At 38.7% G+C, this 21,644-nt stretch overlaps 1 protein-coding gene across 1 annotated transcript in view; it reads left to right on the forward strand.

The window, feature by feature from the left end:
* The window catches only part of LOC107676634 (neurogenic locus notch homolog protein 2-like), a 95,093-nt gene that overhangs the window by 49,862 nt on the left and 23,587 nt on the right, over nt 1-21,644 (forward strand). The window contains 16 exon segments of the mRNA XM_016471222.1: nt 9,666-9,931; nt 10,085-10,426; nt 11,235-11,357; nt 11,961-12,194; nt 12,371-12,526; nt 14,018-14,140; nt 14,744-14,977; nt 15,154-15,309; nt 15,460-15,645; nt 15,764-15,877; nt 17,036-17,149; nt 17,335-17,568; nt 18,634-18,744; nt 18,979-19,171; nt 19,435-19,580; nt 19,676-19,789. Coding sequence (XP_016326708.1) covers nt 9,666-9,931; nt 10,085-10,426; nt 11,235-11,357; nt 11,961-12,194; nt 12,371-12,526; nt 14,018-14,140; nt 14,744-14,977; nt 15,154-15,309; nt 15,460-15,645; nt 15,764-15,877; nt 17,036-17,149; nt 17,335-17,568; nt 18,634-18,744; nt 18,979-19,171; nt 19,435-19,580; nt 19,676-19,789 — 2,846 coding nt within the window.

Genomic DNA, 21,644 nt, shown 5'->3' on the forward strand with positions numbered 1-21,644 from the left:
GTGCGGAAACGATCTCTGCACTGCTGCAGACGCACCGCTCCTGGAAAGCACTGCCGGACAGCAACCATGTGTGCAGTGTGAACGCTTTAATCGGTAACATGAGCTTAGAAAAAATACGCACCACATACGCACTGCAAACAAAGTAATGTAAACCTGGCATTATGTGTGTGCGCTGCGAGTGTGCGTGAGTGCACGGTCTCCAGGATAGCACGCGAGCATTGAATGGTTTAAACACTGGCAAGAATTTAAAAAAAAAATGCAATTTATAAACTTTAGTGACGATGCAACACTGCCTCGAAAATGCAAGTGACAATTCCTGTGTCAACTGTGCAGCGTGCAGCTCACTTATAGTGCAGACGCGATGTGATTTGAAGCCATTTGCATTTTGAGAGAGAAAGAGAGCGCGCGCGGTGATTCACGCTGTTTGTGAAATTATGTCTCACAGAAACTTTTTCAAATTACTTTAGAAGTTATTTAATGAAGAAATATGAACTGTACCTCGCCTAAAGCATTATAATTATTTCACCCGCGCCGGACAAAGATTGAGACGGTGCCGCTGCATGTCGAGCCAAACCTCTCATGGCAGGCGCGTCATCAGCTTTAGATCGGTTTTATGAGATCGGCCTTTTTAGAGACCGCCAATCAATCATCCCAAATCGATTATCGGCCGATTGTGATAGGTAGCCGATCAATCGGAGCACCCCTATTTAATTGTTGGACTGGCAAGAAAGGCCGTGTTGTGTAGCGTCTTGCTTTACGAGCACTGCATTTTTAAGCAGACTCCAAATATTTGTGTAGGTCTTTAACCGTTGGCAAGACAGACATCTTTGGTCGTTGCATCACATCTGTCTGTTTTTCTTTATTTTCCATTCACATGTGTTTATTTGACCAATGGCAGACTGAAGAAGTTTTATTGGAGTCTTCATTAAGTTTTTCACTTATTTATAGTGATTACTTAATTTTTTTTAATAAGGGGTCCCTTACAGTCGTGGCCATAAGTATTGGCAGTGCATGACACAAATTTAGTTTTTTGCAACATTTGCTACTTAAACTGTTGTGGTGTTCATTCACATTGTTTCTACAAGTATTGGCAGTAACATAATCTAGAAACAATGTGAATGAACACCACAACAGCTTAAGATGCAAATTTTGCAAAATACAAAATGTATGTCACTGCCAATACTTTTGGCCACGACTGTACAGTGAATTTTAATTTTTTTGTTAAGTTGATGGTTCAGACAATCCCCCAACTAATTGATTAACCATTTGAGGTCAGAATTTTTTTTAAAGAAATGAATATGTTTATAATACCTTTATTCAGCAAAAATTTATTGAATTGATCATACATGACAAAAAAATCATTATTTTAGTTCTTTAAAAAAGCCCTAAAAAAAAGTTGGTTTCCACCAAAAATATTAGTTTACAACATTACTAATAAGAGACATTTCTTGAAAATAAAATCAGCATATTATAATGATTTCTGAAGGATCATGTGACACTGAAGGCTGGAGTAAGTCAGTTTCAAGACTGCTGAAAATTCAGCTGTGCCAACACAGGAATAAATTACATTTTAAAATATGTTACAATAAAAACATTTTTTCAAAATGTAACAGTATTTAACAGTATTACTGTTTTTTGCATTTTATATGACATAAATATAGCCTTGGTGCAGCATAATAGACTTTTTTATTAAACCCTATTTTTTTCAGTGGTAGTGCATTTTTGCACATCCCTACCTAAAACAAAGCAGCACAATTCTAGGCCTGACACAAGTCAAGGATTTTGCAACTTGCAAATGGATCTGTGCTTATCTGAGCCAGAGTGAGTTAGCAGTAATGGAATAGCTGGCAGTGTTTGTGTGTGTGTGTGTGTGTGTGTGTGTGTGTGTGTGTGTGTGTGTGTGTGTGCGTGTGTGCGTGTGTGTGTTTTGAGAGCAGAAGTGAGACTGCCTTGAATACCTGCGCTCACTACCTCTCTCTGCCCAGAATCTTATTTTCCCTCTTTCACATCAAACAAGATCTCTTTGTCTTGGCCTGCGTGAGGGGTGCAAACTTATTAATTTTTTACCCCTCACTTCCTTCCCCCTTCCCTTCAGCCATTCCTTCCCCTCTCGGTCGGAAGGGAGAGTGGAGTCAGCTTGGCGTTTGTTTGATCTGACAGGTAGAATGTGCCTGCAGGGAGAGGAGAGCAGTACGGAGACGTCTTTTAGTGCTCAAGAGGGTGAAATTGGAGATGTGTCTGCCTGCTGGTGAGAGAGGTAGAGAGAGAGATTACCCTGTCAATACCTCTCTCTGTCAATCATCTCTCTCTCTCTCTCTCTCTCTCTCAGAGCCCTGTGTTCCTTTACGACCTTTTTTTTGGCTTATTTTTTCAGTGTTACTTCATCTCTCTCTTTTTTAATCTTTGAGCTATATCATCCCTTCACTTAACAGGCTGTATTGTTCTGGGGTTTTTTTTACCCTCCTTTCATCCCTGTCCTTCTTTCACCTCTCTCTCTCTCCTGTCTCTTTGTGCGCCTACAGGCTGGGCTGATTTGTTTCAAAGTCACATTCAAAGTGTGATGGCCTCAGGAAGAGCGTCTGCCAACCAGAAACTCTAGTCATAAAAGAGAAACAGAAAAAGAAAGAGAGAGAGAGAGAGAGAGTGATGTTTCTTCAGGAACATGTACCCAATTCTGTATAGCACTCAAGCTAAAGTCAACAACTCAGCTGTGTGTGAAGAGTGGCAAGCAGAGTCCATGATTTACTCAAACACCCCCATACACACGTTTAGCTAGCTGACCTAAGTGAGGACATGCTGTAAATGCTTTTTTTGTGTGTGTGTGTGTGTGTGTGTGTGTGCAATATCAGTATTTTTCTTTTTGTTGTTGAATATGATTTTCTATTAATCCAGAATTTACAGAATTTGACATTATAGCTGTTTAATCTATAATTTCCCTACAAATCAGATGGGATGTTTGACAAAATTTGTGCTTGTTGTATGGTGGAAAGAAAGCTCAACAGTTGCCATCAAAGTTCCACAAGTATAGAAGATTGTATTTTTGTACAAACCATTAAATAGCAATGGCAGAAACCTCAAAAATGGCATGTCTCAATGTTACAATATTAAATGTAAGTCAATTTTAAGGGTTTTATTTTAATTACTGCAGATTAGATAAATTTAGCTGAACCCATTTATTAGATTAACTGAACATTTTTCAATTTATTGACAAAAAGGGCATTTTTTTAATTGTAATGTAATTTTAGTGATGCTTATTTCCAATAATCAAATAAATTTGCATTTAAAGTAAAACAAAAACATTTATTAATCCTTTTTATGAATCTTTGAGGGCATCTTATAAGGGAGGTTTTGCCAGATTTATGTGATGTCTGGGAACAGTTTTGTCCCCTAAATATAGCTGAGTAAACTTATACACATAAACGTGTAGTTTACAATTATATTTATCATTTGGCAGGCATTTTGATCCAAAGCAACTTTGCAGCATTACTTGTTTACCACTTGAGCTACAGAAGCAGTTAAACAGTTTGTATGTTGTTTATTACTCTCTGCCTAATCCCAAATATCCACAGGAACTCACTTATAAAAGTGAATGAAGTTTATCACACAGTTAACATGCTGTCTGTTTCTTTCTCTCTTTCTCTCTTTTTTTTTTTTTTTTGCACAGATTCCTACCAAGATAGTGATTGTTAAGTCTAGTTTAATTTCCTGTAGTCTGAGGCCTCACTATCTGCATAAGTGTGAATGTGGGTACATGTTTGAACCACATTCTAGTATGAAACACTTTATCATGAGAGAAAGTTTCTCATCCTTGCCAGCTAATCTAAGCGAACAACTGCTTCAGGCCAGAAGGGGCCGTCCCACGTCAAGCCGAACATGAGTCTATTGAAAACATTCTCACAAATTTTCACAAATGTTTCCTATCGCTGGAGGCCTCGCACAATAGTGGGAAATGTGGCAACCAGGGCCTAAACCCATGACACACCGTGCTGACAAGTAGAGTTGAGTGACAGGAAGATGACATGATTATAAGAACAATGACACACACAAACGCACATACACACACATAACTTGGGGTGTTAGCATTGCTGAGGTTTTAGGTTACCCAGCATACAAGTTTGGCTGTGATTTCTCAGTCCTCACTGTCATACTGGGGTGGAGGGAGATCTGTAATGATTAAGAATGTGGGTTCCTGACACAAAGGTTGCGAGTTCAATCCGTAGCAGAGACCTTATCAGCGTTGTGTCCTTGAGAACGGTACTTAACCCTACGTTGCTCCAGGGGAACCGGCCCTACAATTACAGCACCACAAGGCTCTTGGAATGAGAGCCCTCTGGTAAATGGCACGTAATTAACTAACTAACTACTCTAAGAGTTAGCATTCCATTGCATGAGATTCCTGAAAAGTATCGCTTAGGAGTTTTCCATTTGTGGATAGCTGGTGTTTGCTGATGTCAAAATACAAAACAAACGCTGGCATTCTCTCTCACCAAGCAAACCAATAAATACAATTAAGATTACTTTTTAAAATGTTTGGAGGTCACAAACTAAAATCAGCATGATAAACGTTTCCATCTGTTAAGCTAATGATGGTTAGTCAGCTCTTTTTGGTAAAGCCATCATTGTGTACATGGGTGTGTTGTTGACCCCATGACCTCTAGGGGATATATAAAGACCACCTTTCCTGTCATCTAGAACAAAAACCCTGGGTAATTGCAGATAATTATCTCTATTTGGGGGAAACCGGTGTGAAACGTTTTTCTGTTACATCAGTAACGTGTTTGATCATGCTAATTTCACTAACTTTTATGCTATTCAGTGTTTTTTTTTTTTTTGCAATTCAACTTTTTTTTACCGTATTGTTATAATTTTCTATAAAGGTTAGTTTTTTTTAAATAATATTACAATAATTTAGTTATTTAAATAAATATTTTCATTTGAATTAAATTATTTATATATTCAGTTTAAATTGGCCCGCTTAATTTGTGTTCTTTGCCCATTGCAGCTACGGATTTGTTCAGCCAAGTTTTGTTAAGTCCAGATTTGTTCAGTGTGTGTTTTGGAGCTCAGACTTTACACTAGCACAATGAAGCTTTTCATCAAAGCACAGACGAAAATGGTACAGTAATCAAGTGACGTGAAAAGAAAGAGACCATAGAAGAGAGCAGGAAAAGAAAGAGCGAGGGAGGAAGAGTATATTAAGGAGGAGTATATAAAGAGCAGAGAACCCTCCCTTCAGTGAGACATGCTGTTTTCAGATCAGATTTATAGCACATATACACTTGTAGTCACGCTCAGTCTCACCACAGCACTTCTGTCTACTCCACCCTGCCCTCCTTCTGTCCTCCTCTTTTCTTGTTTCTTGTCAAAAAAGGGAGAAAGAGAAACAAAACTTGCTTTATACTTTTACTTGTTCTTTCTTTCTTTTTCTTTCTTTCTTTCTTTCTTTCTTTCTTTCTTTCTTTCTTTCTTTCTTTCTTTCTTTTTCTTTCTTTCTTTCTTTCTCGTCCCTCTCTGGTTCAGCCCTCCCTGTCTGTGTTACTCTTTTCATTTTGCACCCCTCCCCCTGCCTCCGCTCTTTTTCCCTCTGTTTTTCCTGCGGTCGTTGGGCTTTTTAGCGAAAATTAGAGAAAGCCAAGGATGTAGAGGAGGGCCGCCTGCTTCTATAAATACGGCTGGCTCTTTTCCTCAAGAAAGAAGAGAGCAAGGATGGAAAGGAGCATTTTTAGTTACCTTTTGTGTGTGATGCAGAAATGCTCAATTTCGCCCACTCAAGGTGAAGCCCACTCGACACTCGACTGGTTCAGATTAGATAATCTCAGTACCTTGGGGGTGGGGGACAGACTCTAAGGTGACGTTTTTTGCACGAAGAAGTGAGTGGGTTGAAATCAAAATCTTGATGAGGTGCCTCGTAAAAATGTGAACTAGAAAGAGTTTTTCCCCCACCCAATCACCCCAGGCCCCATGGATGGGACATGAAGAGGTCAGTGAGCCAGAGAGAGAGGGGCGCTAATATGAACCATCTGTAGAAATCTGACACCTCAGGAGAAAGAGCGAGAATGAGGGGGAGATGGAGGAAGGGAGAGAGAAAAATGCATGAAGGATAACAAAGAAACCTATAGATGAGTTTAGCTGCTGGAGTCATTATTTTGTAGAGGTTTGCTTTTTAGATTTGCAGAATGAATGTTTATATAAATCACAAAGACAGTCATTAATAAAGTCACAAAAGCACAAAAACCAGGGCTGTAATACCTGCAACCCTTGGATGGTGACTGAGCTTTTCCCTGGTGAAATCAAAGGAGAGATAAGCGAAAATCCCTCCTTGTCTTTGAATAGTATAAAGTCACACAACTGTCTGAAAGAGGCCTGTTCCCCTGAGTCCAGGCTGTTTGCTTGTGCCGGGTTTAAGTGTGTTTGTTGTTGTTTGAGTGTCAGCACTGCTGTGATCTCGTGACCAGAGGGTCGCTGTGGGTGTATTCTTACCCAAAGCACAAACTCACACACACACACACACACACACAGCTGGAAAAGAGAGCTAAATCACGGTTGTGCAGTGTGACCAGATGCAGGATGCAAGCTTATGCTATTCTTGCACCCTATTTTATGGTGGAGAATGCAGGGTTACAAATACACAAAATGGGAAGGGTGGAATAAAATGCATGAAGGATAACAAATAGACTCTTCTGTAGATGAGTGTTAGAAGTAAAATAAACCATTTTCATGTAATCAAAATCATTTTGATAAAAAAATTATGAAAAATACAGTGATATTTAAACAGTTATGACCTGCACATTTTCTCATATCACCCACCGTTATTTAATTTTGGACCGTGTGTGGTCGAAATGACTGATCTTGAGCCAATATTTCAGCTGCAACAGTTTGCATGTGTGTGTTCTGTGTATAATCTTAAGAGACACACTTTGGGAAACGGGTTGTTTGGAATCTCAAGTGTGTATGCAGTCATACGGGCGCGACTACACAGACACACACACACAAACATTGTCAAAGGGGCTTTTTTATCCCTCATCTGTGTTACCTGACCGTCCTCTGGGAGGCCGGCACCTGCATGGCAGCAGGCCGTAGTGTGTCGCACACAAAAAACACTTTACATGGCACTGAAACTAAGTTGATTTAATGTTAATAAGAACATTATTCACTTTCTTTCATTATTCTTTCTCATTCAAACACTTTTTGGGAGGTCTATATCTATGACTTCACTGGACCATGACAGTTAAACATTAGCAAAAACTAAAAAGGTCAGAGAGAGAGAGAGAGAGAGAGAGAGAGGGTGGGGGTTGCATGGATAGAGAGAACAAGACAGAAGGACAGACAGGGGTTTTTCCCCCTCAATTTTATTTTGCAATCATGTAATTTCCTCTTTGTGAGCGCTAGTCATGTGCTGAAATCTCTGGAGAGCTGCAGTGAGGTGGATGAGAAATGCTCCCCACTGTCTCATGACAAATCACTGTACACTGTCACACTGATGTATGGTTTAACATCTACCTTTGCCCTCATTCTGTCCTCATTGTGGCATCACATCCCATGCGGCTTCTCAAGAGCTTTGAAAGACAACATGAAGCAGCATTTGCAAGCATAAATAAATTTTGAAGGTGAACATTTTTGAATATTTAAATATTTTTAAATAAATAAATAAATATATATATATATATATGTATATATATAGGGTAGAGCCTGGTTTATACTGGCCGCTTCAGCACGAGCGCGAAGGTGCGTGCTGCATGCGGCAAAAATGATACGAATATCGAGGAAATGATGGCAGACGGAGGATTTGGTTTTCAAGCTAAAGTAAAGTAAAAGACCGCTTCTTAAACCAGAGAAGGTGAACATGCTGATATTCTTGTGGGAAAAAACATGCAAGCACTGTCACCGACAGCCAGTTTAGCTTTACTTTTCTTTTTGTTTTCGTTTTGAAAAGCTTGTTATCTTTGCTGATTACCTCACGTTACGCTATGGAGGATTTCTTTCTTTTTTTAAATCGATTTGATTCCTCAGTGTTTGCTAAACATTCTGTCGGGATATAGCCTAATACAGCATGTGGTGTAGGCCTTTGCCATGCCTCATCTTACTCGTTTTTGTTAATAAACGTTATGCAAGATAGTTTGTGATTGTAGTAGGCATGGGCCGATTACCGGTTTCAAGGTATACCACGATTTGAAAATGTTGCGGTTTCAAAACTGCTAATATTTTCCGTTATACTGTTCCTGCGGTATGCGCTGTTTTTCATGTCTCCTCAAAGACTGAAAGTGTAGGAATCCCTCCGGTTGAGTGCAGTGTGGTAGAGAGTAACACGCCCCTCCCCCTCCTGTTGGTGTGAGCGAGCGGTCAGTCACGTGTGTATGATGGCCGAAGGAGCTTCCTCTGGAATTTACGCAATCACCAACCGGCCGTTTATTGTTTTATTGCAGCCGATCTCTGTTCTGGATTGCACAAACTGCGTTGCAATGCATATCATTTTCCAAATGTCATTTATGTGACAATATGAAGTATGTAAACGCCCGTTAACACAGGCCAGAGACGTTGAAGACGGACGCACAGAGAAAAATACTGTAGGAAGAAAATGCTAAATATTGATTTGGGGGTTTATATGAATGTGTTTCTGAGGGGAACTGACTGTCTTCAGAAACGTTTAGATGGTATTTTCTTTTCATCTCGTATAATTCACATTAAAGCAGTGTTTCAGCACAGCTCTGCTTTGTTTACTGCGATAACCAAGGAAACGCTGTATCAGCGCCGTCAAAATCTCATACCGGCCCATGCCTACATTGTAGCCTACTGTTTTCTTGTTGTTGTGCTTCTTGTTTCTTGTTGTGTTGTACAATGAATCCATCTTTTGTTTTAGTCTTTAAAAGTGAAAGGTGTATAGATACGAGCAAAACAGACAATTATCTTTTCTTGTAAGACATCAAGATCGCGAATTCGGAAGTGAAAGTGAAAGCGCATGAAGCCCGGCTTATAACACCGCAAAAGAAGAATTCCAGTTCACAAAATTTAAATCACAAATAAGAACAGGTTGAATGTTCGTTACCATATAACTATAAACTATGATAAAAATTCATCAGCATGCATTGATTAATCCCATGTTGTAGCAAAAAAAAACAAAAAACACATTGCGACCAAATTATGTGCTCGTGCGACCAACTGAGAAAGTTAGTCGCAAAAGAGTGACCAGTGGGAAGATTGAGTTTAGAGCCCTGTAAAAAATATATATAATTACATATAAATACTGCTGGGTTTGGTAATTTGTTAGGATTGCGCTCATAGTAACATTTTATATATAACTGCATTAAAATAAATTGGAAAATGCAAACACTGAACTCAATGAAAATTTGCAGCTATCGTTTCTCTTTTTTTGCTACAGGCCTCTTTCAACAGTCTGTAATGATTTTACATCAACAGTTATGCAAATGAGCAAATGACAGTGTTTTGTTTATTTCTATGTGGTTGAAATGTTTCAATTATAATTCAGTTCCACATTTAAATTTTTGTAGTTGCGATGGATGCTATCTTGATGAGGCAAGATTCTTGAGCAAGATTTTTGCACCATACATATGTGATAAAATACTGTTTCCTGTTATGTTGCATGACTCATCTCAAAACAAATGAATTTGACCTTAAATGAATAATATTTTGCCATTTCTGTGTTTTAGGTGTGCTCCTGGTTTCTTAGGCGGGTACTGTCAGCACAAGGACCCGTGTTACGTGGGATATTGTCTGAATGGAGGAGAATGCACTGTGAGTGTAGCCGGTGTACCTGGAAGCCCCAGCTGTGTGTGTCCTCTGGGTTTCACAGGCCAGCGCTGCGAGATCCAGAAAAACTCCACATGCTTCCCCAACAACCCTTGCACCAATGGTGGGAAGTGCTCACTCCTCCCCAATGACCAGTACAAATGCCAGTGTGCCCATGGATGGACAGGTCAGATCTCTCTCTCACTTCACATCTCTGTTTGTCCCTCTGTCACTTTTTGAAAGAATAAAAACAAAAAAACTCTATTTCAGTAAGGTATTAAACTCACATATTGACGGTTTTGTTATTGTTTTTGTTCTACGGTTGACATTTACTCCTCAGGTCAGCATTGTGAGCAAGAGGACACATGTCTGTCCAGCCCCTGTGCCAACGGTGGTAGCTGCCATGCTCTGCCCAATCGTGAATTCTCTTGTACCTGTCCTCCTGGTTACCATGGCCCCCATTGTCTCAATGACACAGATGAGTGTGCCTTCTCCTCGTCTCTGTGCAAGAACGAAGGCATGTGTCTGAATATCCCAGGCTCATATCGATGTAACTGCCAACCCGGCTTTACCGGCCTCCACTGTGAGACGGATTACGTGCCCTGCTTTCCATCCCCCTGCCTCAATGGTGGAACCTGCCGGCAGATGACAGACACAACTTATATATGCCACTGCCTGCCAGGTTAGTTCCCTAGGAGAGGAAATAGAAATCAATTTTTATCATAGCAAAAAAAAGCAGAATTCGAACAGAAGCAATATTTGTTCAGATGCAACTGAAACATGTTAGTCAGGCATGCCACAGCTCACCCAATGATTATGTCAGCACTCACTTGGACCTGAGCCAGACAGACCAATGTCTGATGAGATTTTACCACAGCACAAGTAGGAGTGGGTCATAAACCGGTTAAAACAACTAACTGATTTTCAGACATTTCTGTTGCAGAAATGCTAAATGTCACTGCATAGGAAATGGGTGTTCCAGTCACTTCACATGTATAGAGAAAATACAGTAGAACTTGACTAGACACTTTTGGCTAATAATGGTTAAGTGTAGTTACAGTCAAGCTTTTTTTATGTTTGTTGTGACTGTCTATTTTTATCAACCATAATTTGGGGAATATTGTGATATAAATGTGATACCAAATATAATAAATAGCTTCATTTAATCTCAGTCAGAACAAACAGTCATGTTTCTTCACTGAATAATTTGCTGGTTGTATCTGGATTTGTTTGAGACTAAAACACAGTGAGACCTTAACTTTATCAGTTTAGCGTTTAAAGAGTGCTGTACTGGCAAAATACAGCAACAGGCCAAAAATCCTCTCTCACCTCAGGCAGCGAATACGAGCCGTGAGAAATGTCTGTTCGTGCCTTAAAGTTGAGTAATTACGTTTAATAATGCCAAAGAGAGACAGAGCACCTTTGTGTTACTGATACCTGGGATTGAGAGTGAGTTCAGGAAATTTTCTCTCTGATTTTCCTGTAATCAGGTTTTAATGGAACAAACTGTGAGGTGAACATTGATGATTGTCCGAATCACCGCTGTCAGAATGGAGCCACATGCATGGATGGAGTGAACACTTACAACTGCCAGTGCCCACCTGAATGGACTGGTATGAAAACGGCTTTATATACTATGTGTGTGTGTGTGTGTGTGTTTGCTTCCTCTTGTTCTCTTTTCCGCTAGTTGAGATGACTCACAGATACTAATTCAATAACAAATAATTTTTGGAACTTGTTATTTTTAATGATTCAGATAAATCATTTCAAAGCTCTGTTTAATGTTTGAAAGCAAAGAAATGAAGACATCTCAGAATATTAGTATTGCATGTAAACTACCGTATTATTATTAAATGCTGGATTATTTTATTTTAGAGTACAATTGTATTTTTGCAATAGTAGTATATTTATTTTTTGCTATGTTAAATATTTATGTTTTAACAAAATAAAAATAATATTTTGAATTAAAATTAAATATCAAAATAATCACTATTTGATTTTTGGGTTAAATCATGCAGCCCTTGATTCACAAAAAATAGTTATTTTTAATGATTCAGTCAAACTGATTTATGTGTATTCACTGATTCAATGCAAAATTTGACAAGCTGAATGGCTTTTTTTGCAATTCCTTTCAATGTAGACTTCTCAGTGCTAGAAACCTTCTGTCAAACCTCCTTTAAATTGTCCTTTTGAAATTGTGACCCTTTTGTTTGCAGGTCAGTTTTGCACCGATGATGTGGATGAATGCAGACTGCAGCCCAACACCTGTCAGAACGGAGGCACGTGCAGTAACACGCGTAACGGCTACAACTGTGTATGTGTGAACGGCTGGAGCGGCCCTGACTGCTCTGAAAACATTGATGACTGTGCAGCTGAGCCCTGCACCCCCGGCTCCACTTGCATCGACCGCGTGGCTTCCTTCGTTTGCAGCTGCCCTCCCGGCAAGACTGGTCAGTAAAAACAACCACAAGGCCTAAAAAATTACTCTTGGACCAAGTCTCAACAACATAGACAACAAGTTTTTACAGTGAAATAATGCATCTATAAAATAATGTTTTTTCATACTACAATATAAAACCATCTCAGATCAGTTGTAGTAACAGTAGTGATTGTTTCTGTGTTCAAGGTTTGCTGTGTCACATTGATGATGCCTGCACCAGTAACCCGTGCAAGATGGGAGCTCAATGTGACACGAACCCCGTCAATGGCAAGTTCAACTGTAACTGCCCCTCAGGATACAAGGGCAGCACGTGTGCCGAGGATATCGACGAGTGTGTCATCGGTGAGACAGTTTGCAGGACTTTTGTCTGTCTGTGTTTCTCAGTGTGTCTCTGTATTTATATTCATCTTTCCCTGCACACACATTACAGTGTTTTTTTATGCATTTCATATCTTGCCTAAAACTTTCTAACCCTCTTTTTTGACACCTCAGGGCCAAACCCGTGTGAGCACGGTGGTTCTTGTAAGAACACAGAGGGCTCGTTCACCTGTAACTGTGCTCCAGGTTACACCGGTCCACGCTGTGAGCAGGACATCAACGAATGTGGCTCTAACCCCTGCCAAAATGACGCCACCTGTTTGGACCAGATAGGAGATTACACCTGCATCTGTATGCCAGGTACTTACACACACACTCACACACACACACACTGTAATGAGGAGCATGATGACACGCTTTTGGCTCCATGTCCTCATATTCATCTATTGACTGTGTATGTGTGTGTTTTCAACCATAGGCTTTGAGGGATTGCACTGTGAGATTGACATTAATGAGTGTGCCAGCTCGCCTTGTCTCAATAACGGTAGATGTCTAGACCAGGTCAGCCGGTTTGTCTGCGAGTGTCCTCAAGGTGAGTACAATCACTGGTGCAGTAAAGTTTTTTGCCTCTAATAGCCCACTTTTTACAGCACAATATTTGAATGCCCCCATATATAAGATTTATGGGATCCTCTGGTGCCTGCCAGGTTAGTTCCCTAGGAGAGGAAATAGAAATCAATTTTTATCATAGCAAAAAAAAGCAGAATTCGAACAGAAGCAATATTTGTTCAGATGCAACTGAAACATGTTAGTCAGGCATGCCACAGCTCACCCAATGATTATGTCAGCACTCACTTGGACCTGAGCCAGACAGACCAATGTCTGATGAGATTTTACCACAGCACAAGTAGGAGTGGGTCATAAACCGGTTAAAACAACTAACTGATTTTCAGACATTTCTGTTGCAGAAATGCTAAATGTCACTGCATAGGAAATGGGTGTTCCAGTCACTTCACATGTATAGAGAAAATACAGTAGAACTTGACTAGACACTTTTGGCTAATAATGGTTAAGTGTAGTTACAGTCAAGCTTTTTTTATGTTTGTTGTGACTGTCTATTTTTATCAACCATAATTTGGGGAATATTGTGATATAAATGTGATACCAAATATAATAAATAGCTTCATTTAATCTCAGTCAGAACAAACAGTCATGTTTCTTCACTGAATAATTTGCTGGTTGTATCTGGATTTGTTTGAGACTAAAACACAGTGAGACCTTAACTTTATCAGTTTAGCGTTTAAAGAGTGCTGTACTGGCAAAATACAGCAACAGGCCAAAAATCCTCTCTCACCTCAGGCAGCGAATACGAGCCGTGAGAAATGTCTGTTCGTGCCTTAAAGTTGAGTAATTACGTTTAATAATGCCAAAGAGAGACAGAGCACCTTTGTGTTACTGATACCTGGGATTGAGAGTGAGTTCAGGAAATTTTCTCTCTGATTTTCCTGTAATCAGGTTTTAATGGAACAAACTGTGAGGTGAACATTGATGATTGTCCGAATCACCGCTGTCAGAATGGAGCCACATGCATGGATGGAGTGAACACTTACAACTGCCAGTGCCCACCTGAATGGACTGGTATGAAAACGGCTTTATATACTATGTGTGTGTGTGTGTGTGTGTTTGCTTCCTCTTGTTCTCTTTTCCGCTAGTTGAGATGACTCACAGATACTAATTCAATAACAAATAATTTTTGGAACTTGTTATTTTTAATGATTCAGATAAATCATTTCAAAGCTCTGTTTAATGTTTGAAAGCAAAGAAATGAAGACATCTCAGAATATTAGTATTGCATGTAAACTACCGTATTATTATTAAATGCTGGATTATTTTATTTTAGAGTACAATTGTATTTTTGCAATAGTAGTATATTTATTTTTTGCTATGTTAAATATTTATGTTTTAACAAAATAAAAATAATATTTTGAATTAAAATTAAATATCAAAATAATCACTATTTGATTTTTGGGTTAAATCATGCAGCCCTTGATTCACAAAAAATAGTTATTTTTAATGATTCAGTCAAACTGATTTATGTGTATTCACTGATTCAATGCAAAATTTGACAAGCTGAATGGCTTTTTTTGCAATTCCTTTCAATGTAGACTTCTCAGTGCTAGAAACCTTCTGTCAAACCTCCTTTAAATTGTCCTTTTGAAATTGTGACCCTTTTGTTTGCAGGTCAGTTTTGCACCGATGATGTGGATGAATGCAGACTGCAGCCCAACACCTGTCAGAACGGAGGCACGTGCAGTAACACGCGTAACGGCTACAACTGTGTATGTGTGAACGGCTGGAGCGGCCCTGACTGCTCTGAAAACATTGATGACTGTGCAGCTGAGCCCTGCACCCCCGGCTCCACTTGCATCGACCGCGTGGCTTCCTTCGTTTGCAGCTGCCCTCCCGGCAAGACTGGTCAGTAAAAACAACCACAAGGCCTAAAAAATTACTCTTGGACCAAGTCTCAACAACATAGACAACAAGTTTTTACAGTGAAATAATGCATCTATAAAATAATGTTTTTTCATACTACAATATAAAACCATCTCAGATCAGTTGTAGTAACAGTAGTGATTGTTTCTGTGTTCAAGGTTTGCTGTGTCACATTGATGATGCCTGCACCAGTAACCCGTGCAAGATGGGAGCTCAATGTGACACGAACCCCGTCAATGGCAAGTTCAACTGTAACTGCCCCTCAGGATACAAGGGCAGCACGTGTGCCGAGGATATCGACGAGTGTGTCATCGGTGAGACAGTTTGCAGGACTTTTGTCTGTCTGTGTTTCTCAGTGTGTCTCTGTATTTATATTCATCTTTCCCTGCACACACATTACAGTGTTTTTTTATGCATTTCATATCTTGCCTAAAACTTTCTAACCCTCTTTTTTGACACCTCAGGGCCAAACCCGTGTGAGCACGGTGGTTCTTGTAAGAACACAGAGGGCTCGTTCACCTGTAACTGTGCTCCAGGTTACACCGGTCCACGCTGTGAGCAGGACATCAACGAATGTGGCTCTAACCCCTGCCAAAATGACGCCACCTGTTTGGACCAGATAGGAGATTACACCTGCATCTGTATGCCAGGTACTTACACACACACTCACACACACACACACTGTAATGAGGAGCATGATGACACGCTTTTGGCTCCATGTCCTCATATTCATCTATTGACTGTGTATGTGTGTGTTTTCAACCATAGGCTTTGAGGGATTGCACTGTGAGATTGACATTAATGAGTGTGCCAGCTCGCCTTGTCTCAATAACGGTAGATGTCTAGACCAGGTCAGCCGGTTTGTCTGCGAGTGTCCTCAAGGTGAGTACAATCACTGGTGCAGTAAAGTTTTTTGCCTCTAATAGCCCACTTTTTACAGCACAATATTTGAATGCCCCCATATATAAGATTTATGGGATCCTCTGGTATTTCTGCTGTAATTATGACAAAGCTGCCTGTTTTTTTTTTTGTAACAGTTTAACCAGAAACTAGGAGTGTTGATATAGTTAATTTGCCATGATTCATTTTGTGATTTCAGAAGTTTCAAGAACTGCATGTTCTTCAATAAAAATAATAGTTATTGAGGGTGAAAAATAATAAAAGAAATAATATGATTTCAGTTTGTCATGATTGCATGTTTGTTTAAGCTAATCAGATAAAGTGATAATCATTTGGATTATTTTAATGTATTTTTAATGTTATTTACATTCCTAAATATTAAGGAGTACAACTATTTGACTGTTGAAAATTCAACTTTGCCATCATAGGAATAAATTGCATTTTAAAATATATTAAAATAGAAAACCGTTATTTCACAGTATTACTATTTTTACTGTATTTTTGATCAAATAAATGCAGCCTTGGTGAACATAAGTGTGCACATTCTTTCAAAAGCATTACAAATATTACCATCACCAACCATTTGATCGATAGTGTGTATTACTATAATTATTAATATTATTTATATAAATAATAAAATAAAAGGCCCTCAAATGGGTGGTTGAGCTGTCCATAGCTTTTAAAAACCTGACTACAAATACTGTGTATTATTAGTATAAACAACATATCCACCTAATTTGGGGAACTGAAGGAATTAGTTTCTGCTAAAAATCAACATTCTAGAGGGGAAATTTTTGTATAAATTACAGCAGTACATAATGGATCATATCATGGATCATATCATGAACAATTACCAGTTCAGTCCTGCAAATCATAAAATCAGGACTAACAGTAACATGAACCTGTCACATGGTAATCTTAATTGCATCACAAGTGCATTTGCATTGAATTGCAACTTTTCTCAAATTTGTTAAGGCCCCCAGTCATATCGTCGAATATCAACAAATCTCAGTCAAAATGAACAATGTGCTGTTATTTCATTGCTGCAAATATTTGTATGGGTGAACAGCCTTAATACGTATGTGCTATATTAGATACTGTTCATTGTCATGATACTGAATATGTGTGTTTTGACCACAGGTTTCACTGGGGAAATGTGTCAAGTTGACATTGACGAGTGTGCCAGCACGCCGTGCCATAACGGGGCCAAGTGTCTCGACCGTCCTAACGGCTATGAGTGTGAATGTGCTGAAGGTAACATATACAAATCTCTATCCCTCACGGCGACCAAAAACAGAGGGACAGATAAAACCACTAACAAAACAAATTTCTGCATAATTAAAATATATAAGTGTTTTTCATTGTAAACTAATTGGCTAAGTTCTCAGAGAACTGACCTCATTGTACTAATCCCTTGTCTTATATGCTGGTCTCTGTAGGTTTCACAGGGACATTGTGTACAGACAACATTAACGATTGTGAACCCAAACCTTGTCACCATGGCGATTGTATAGACGGAATTGCTACCTTCACATGCGAGTGTCACCCAGGTTACATGGGCCCCATCTGCAGCGAGCAGATACGCGAGTGCCAGAGTGACCCCTGCCAAAACAGAGGACGCTGTGTTGACCTGGTCAACATGTACCAATGCAATTGCCAGCCAGGCACTTCAGGTGAGTCTCACACTTGATCTTTACATCTCAAAGGCTTTTTAAGAGGCCATATACGACATCTTTGAAGCATTTAATGAAGTCTAATTATGCTTAATTGCTTAATTTAGTATATTATGACTATTATCCACCATTTAGAATTAGACTGAATTGTCACTGTACATTTGAGATGTGTGCCTGATCTCTATTTTTATTTGCTAATCTTAATGTAAAGTATGTGATATGTGAACTTTGGTGGTAAGTGTTAGAGTATGTCTACAAAGTGCATCAGACTCTGTTATTCGAAAAGAGTAAGACAAATCCTGTTTTTCTTAGGCCCCGTCCACACGGAGACGCGTTTAGCTGTATACGCATAAATGTTGTATCGTATAGGCGTTTCATCCACACGGATCTGGCGTTTTGGGAGAGTGAAAGATATTTTTTGAAACCGGGTCCCAGAGTGGATAAATTAGAAAATGCTGCCCTTGCGTTTTCATGTGGACAGCGAATCCATATATTTTCTGAAACGATGACGTCATCAGCCCACGTCTCGCCCCTAGTCAGACACCGCTACGTCACGTAACAGCAACAAAAACATGAACAATCACTGAACGATTGTCTTTTTATTAACTAACATTAACACAGATTAATAAATGTATTGTTCCATGTTCGTTTGTATACCGCGCGCAAGGTTTATGCGCATAGTCCAAGTCTTCTTCTCCGTTTTTAGTGTATCTCTGTGGCAGAATTACAGCGCCACATACTGGTCTGGCATGTATACTACATCGTTTTGTGTCGGTTTTGTGGTTTCGTGTGGACACAGATATTTCTTGAGACGGGGGGAAAAAAGATCGGATAGGGAAAGCTCTGGCTTCTTGTGGACGTAGCCTCAGTTACACTGTCCAACAAACAAAACAAAGCTTGCTACACTCTCCTGCTGGACACTTCCTCTTACTGCACACACACACCGATATAATCATTACTCAGACTTCTTTAGAGACCTTTCAAAGGCTCCTGTATAAATTAGACCAGTTTTATTTCACCTGCTTGTGTCCCCATTGACTATTTTGTCATTTGTCTTTGTTATAGGTGTGAACTGTGAGATTAACCATGATGAATGTGCCAGTAATCCCTGCCAGCACGGGACCTGTGAGGATGGAATTAATGAGTACAAATGTTTGTGCAAACCTGGATACACAGGTTTGTTCATGCACATGCACATACATAAATACACACATGCAGAGGTGCTTCATTCATGAATCATGATCAGAACTAAGTACTTTGTAAATAGTTTGATATATATATATATGCTCTTTTCTGCTTTTTTCTTTAATAATAAAACAACAAAATGCATCACTTCAATTATATAAATGCACTGCTTTTATAAACCATTCAATCAGTCTTATTCATTAACCACACTTTCTTTCTTCTCAGGGGAGCGATGCAACGAGGAGATAAATGAGTGCAGATCGAACCCGTGTCTGAGTGGAGGGACGTGTGTGGACAAAGTGAACGGGTTTCAGTGTTTGTGTCCAATTGGGACTCACAGTCCTCTGTGTCACTCAGGTGCAGACCATTGCAGCCCCATGCCCTGCCTGCATGGAGAGTGTATTGAGCAGCAGGATGGGTAGGAACAGCTTTTATCTTTCTGTCAAATTGGCCGATACTGATTATTAGTAGCACAACCTACTTCCATTTCCTGTTATAATCTGTAAAGAGATCAATAAGCATTATTTAATTCTATATAAGAACTGTAAAATTGATTAACATAGCAAATACATGTTGCATTTGTAGCATTGCTGTAAGAGGTAATTTTACTTGCCTTAGTATAAACCATCTATGGCCAGTTATCTCTTTCATGTCAACTAGTCTCATCTTCTGTCTATGTAGGTATCTTTGCGCATGTAAGCCAGGCTGGGAGGGTAAGAACTGTGAGAGAGAGAAGAACGAGTGTCAGTCCAACCCGTGCCAGAACGGTGGAACCTGTAATGACCGTCTCAATGGCTACACCTGCGTGTGTGTCCGTGGATTTGCAGGTAAAGGCGTGTAATCCATTAGCCTTTCTAAACAAAGTAATAATGATGTTCAATTCCGTTCCCAACTTCCTGATTTGCCCTTTTTTCTCTTTCAGGTTTGAACTGTGAGATAAATATCAATGAATGCGAGTCAAACCCTTGTATGAATCAGGGAACCTGTGTGGATAGAGTCAACAGCTACATCTGCCACTGCACTCTGCCTTACACAGGTGACACACATTTACAGTGCACAGTTTTACAATGATTTTAATTCCAGAATCAGCACTTTTGTTGTCAAATTTTATAAGTTTAATTAAAATATTTCAGTCCCAACATGTAATACAGGGTCCTTAAAAAGTCTTAAAATGTCTTAAATAACGTTTTCCTAATATAAGGCCTTAAAAAGTCTTAAAATGTCTTAAATTCAGATTCGATGGGTCTTAAATATTTTTGGTCACTTTACCGATAAAATGTCTTCAGTCTGACGAACATGTTTACAATCATTGGACAGACCGAAGATTTTTTTTTCTTCCCCCACGGTAGTTACTGCGTCATCTGACAGAAATGGAGTAGCAGAATACAGGTTTAACTATATTTTTTTTGTTTAATGTTCTCAATAATAATAATAATGATAAAAATACAGGTCAAGCTGCAGCTAGCTTACCAGCTTTCTAGCTAATTAAAAATGTATTTATTTTTTTTACTTGCCCGACCGGACAAATAGCCTGATTAAAACTTAAGTGACAAAAAATAAACCAGTGACGCATCGAAACACAAGAACGATTCTTCTGATTTTATGACGTTACGTAAACAGCGATCGATAATGGATAGTATATTTCTGTTATCATGGTCATGCTGTTGAGGCTGCGTCTCTCTTTGTGAGAGACGCCTAAACAAATGAGCATAACAACAAACATAAGGAAACTCAGAAGAAACAAACGGAGGTATAAATTCAAAATTGTTAGTTTATTCATAACATGATATAGTTAACTTAAGTAACATACCATGATGACAAGGGGGCTATTTTGCTGAATATTCTCACGATTGCAAATGTTACATTGTGAATAAACAAGTAGTTGAGTAGTTATTAAGTTACTTACATTTTAGACACAATATTTACTGTCTTGCTCTATTTCACCAACGAAAATAGTTTTACCCAGTAATCACAGCAGAAGTTTTGCACATTCTCCAAGCAACACTCGGCTGTGTTTTGTTACTGAATGATTCAGCATTCTGAATGAATCGGTTTAATGAATGAATCACTCATTAAGTGACTTACCGCCACCTACTGGTGGTTTAGTATGTTGAAAATTATTCATCCTCCCCACCATTTCTTAATTGTATATTCATAAATGTATTTAAAACATTAATATCATAACATTATTTATTGTAGCTGTAATTTTGCAGTGTAAATGATTTAATCTGACTGGTAACAGCCGTATAGTAGCCTAAATATTTAATTAATTGATCAATTGTAATAACTTGACATGAAAGATGATGCATACATTTAAAAAGGTTAAAAAACAGGCCTTCATAGAGGTAAATAAAAATATGCAGATTTAAGTATGTAAAAGTTGATAGAACACTGATGAAAATATTGCTTCAGAATAAATTTTTTACACCACCAAAAATCTTGGTGATGCTGTAATTTTGTGGGTATATTATGTATGGAATATTGTCTGCTGATATGAATAGTTCACTGTATATCGTGGTAATAAATATAATTTATGACAGTGATGTAGGGATATGCCGGTATCAAATTTTCATGTTGCGATTAATTGCTAATGCTTTTATCACGGTATACGGTATTATCACGATATTGAAATTTAGTTTTTAAAAAAGTGCTGTCATAATACAGTATAACAGGTTTAATAACTTTTTTCTTATAACAAAAATAACTGAACATTTAAATGCAATAAAGAAATACAGAAAAATGTATAAAGTTAAAAGTTTTACACAGATTAAAGTGCAAAAGAACTATAAAGACCAATAGGTATAACTTTACAATAAGACCTCTTTAGTTAACCTTAGTTAATGCATTAACATTCACAATGAGCAATAGCTACATTTGCTACAGAAGTTATT

Source organism: Sinocyclocheilus anshuiensis, unplaced genomic scaffold (assembly GCF_001515605.1).
Source record: "Sinocyclocheilus anshuiensis isolate Anshui unplaced genomic scaffold, SAMN03320099.WGS_v1.1 scaffold1403, whole genome shotgun sequence".
Classification (NCBI taxonomy): Eukaryota; Metazoa; Chordata; class Actinopteri; order Cypriniformes; family Cyprinidae; genus Sinocyclocheilus; species Sinocyclocheilus anshuiensis.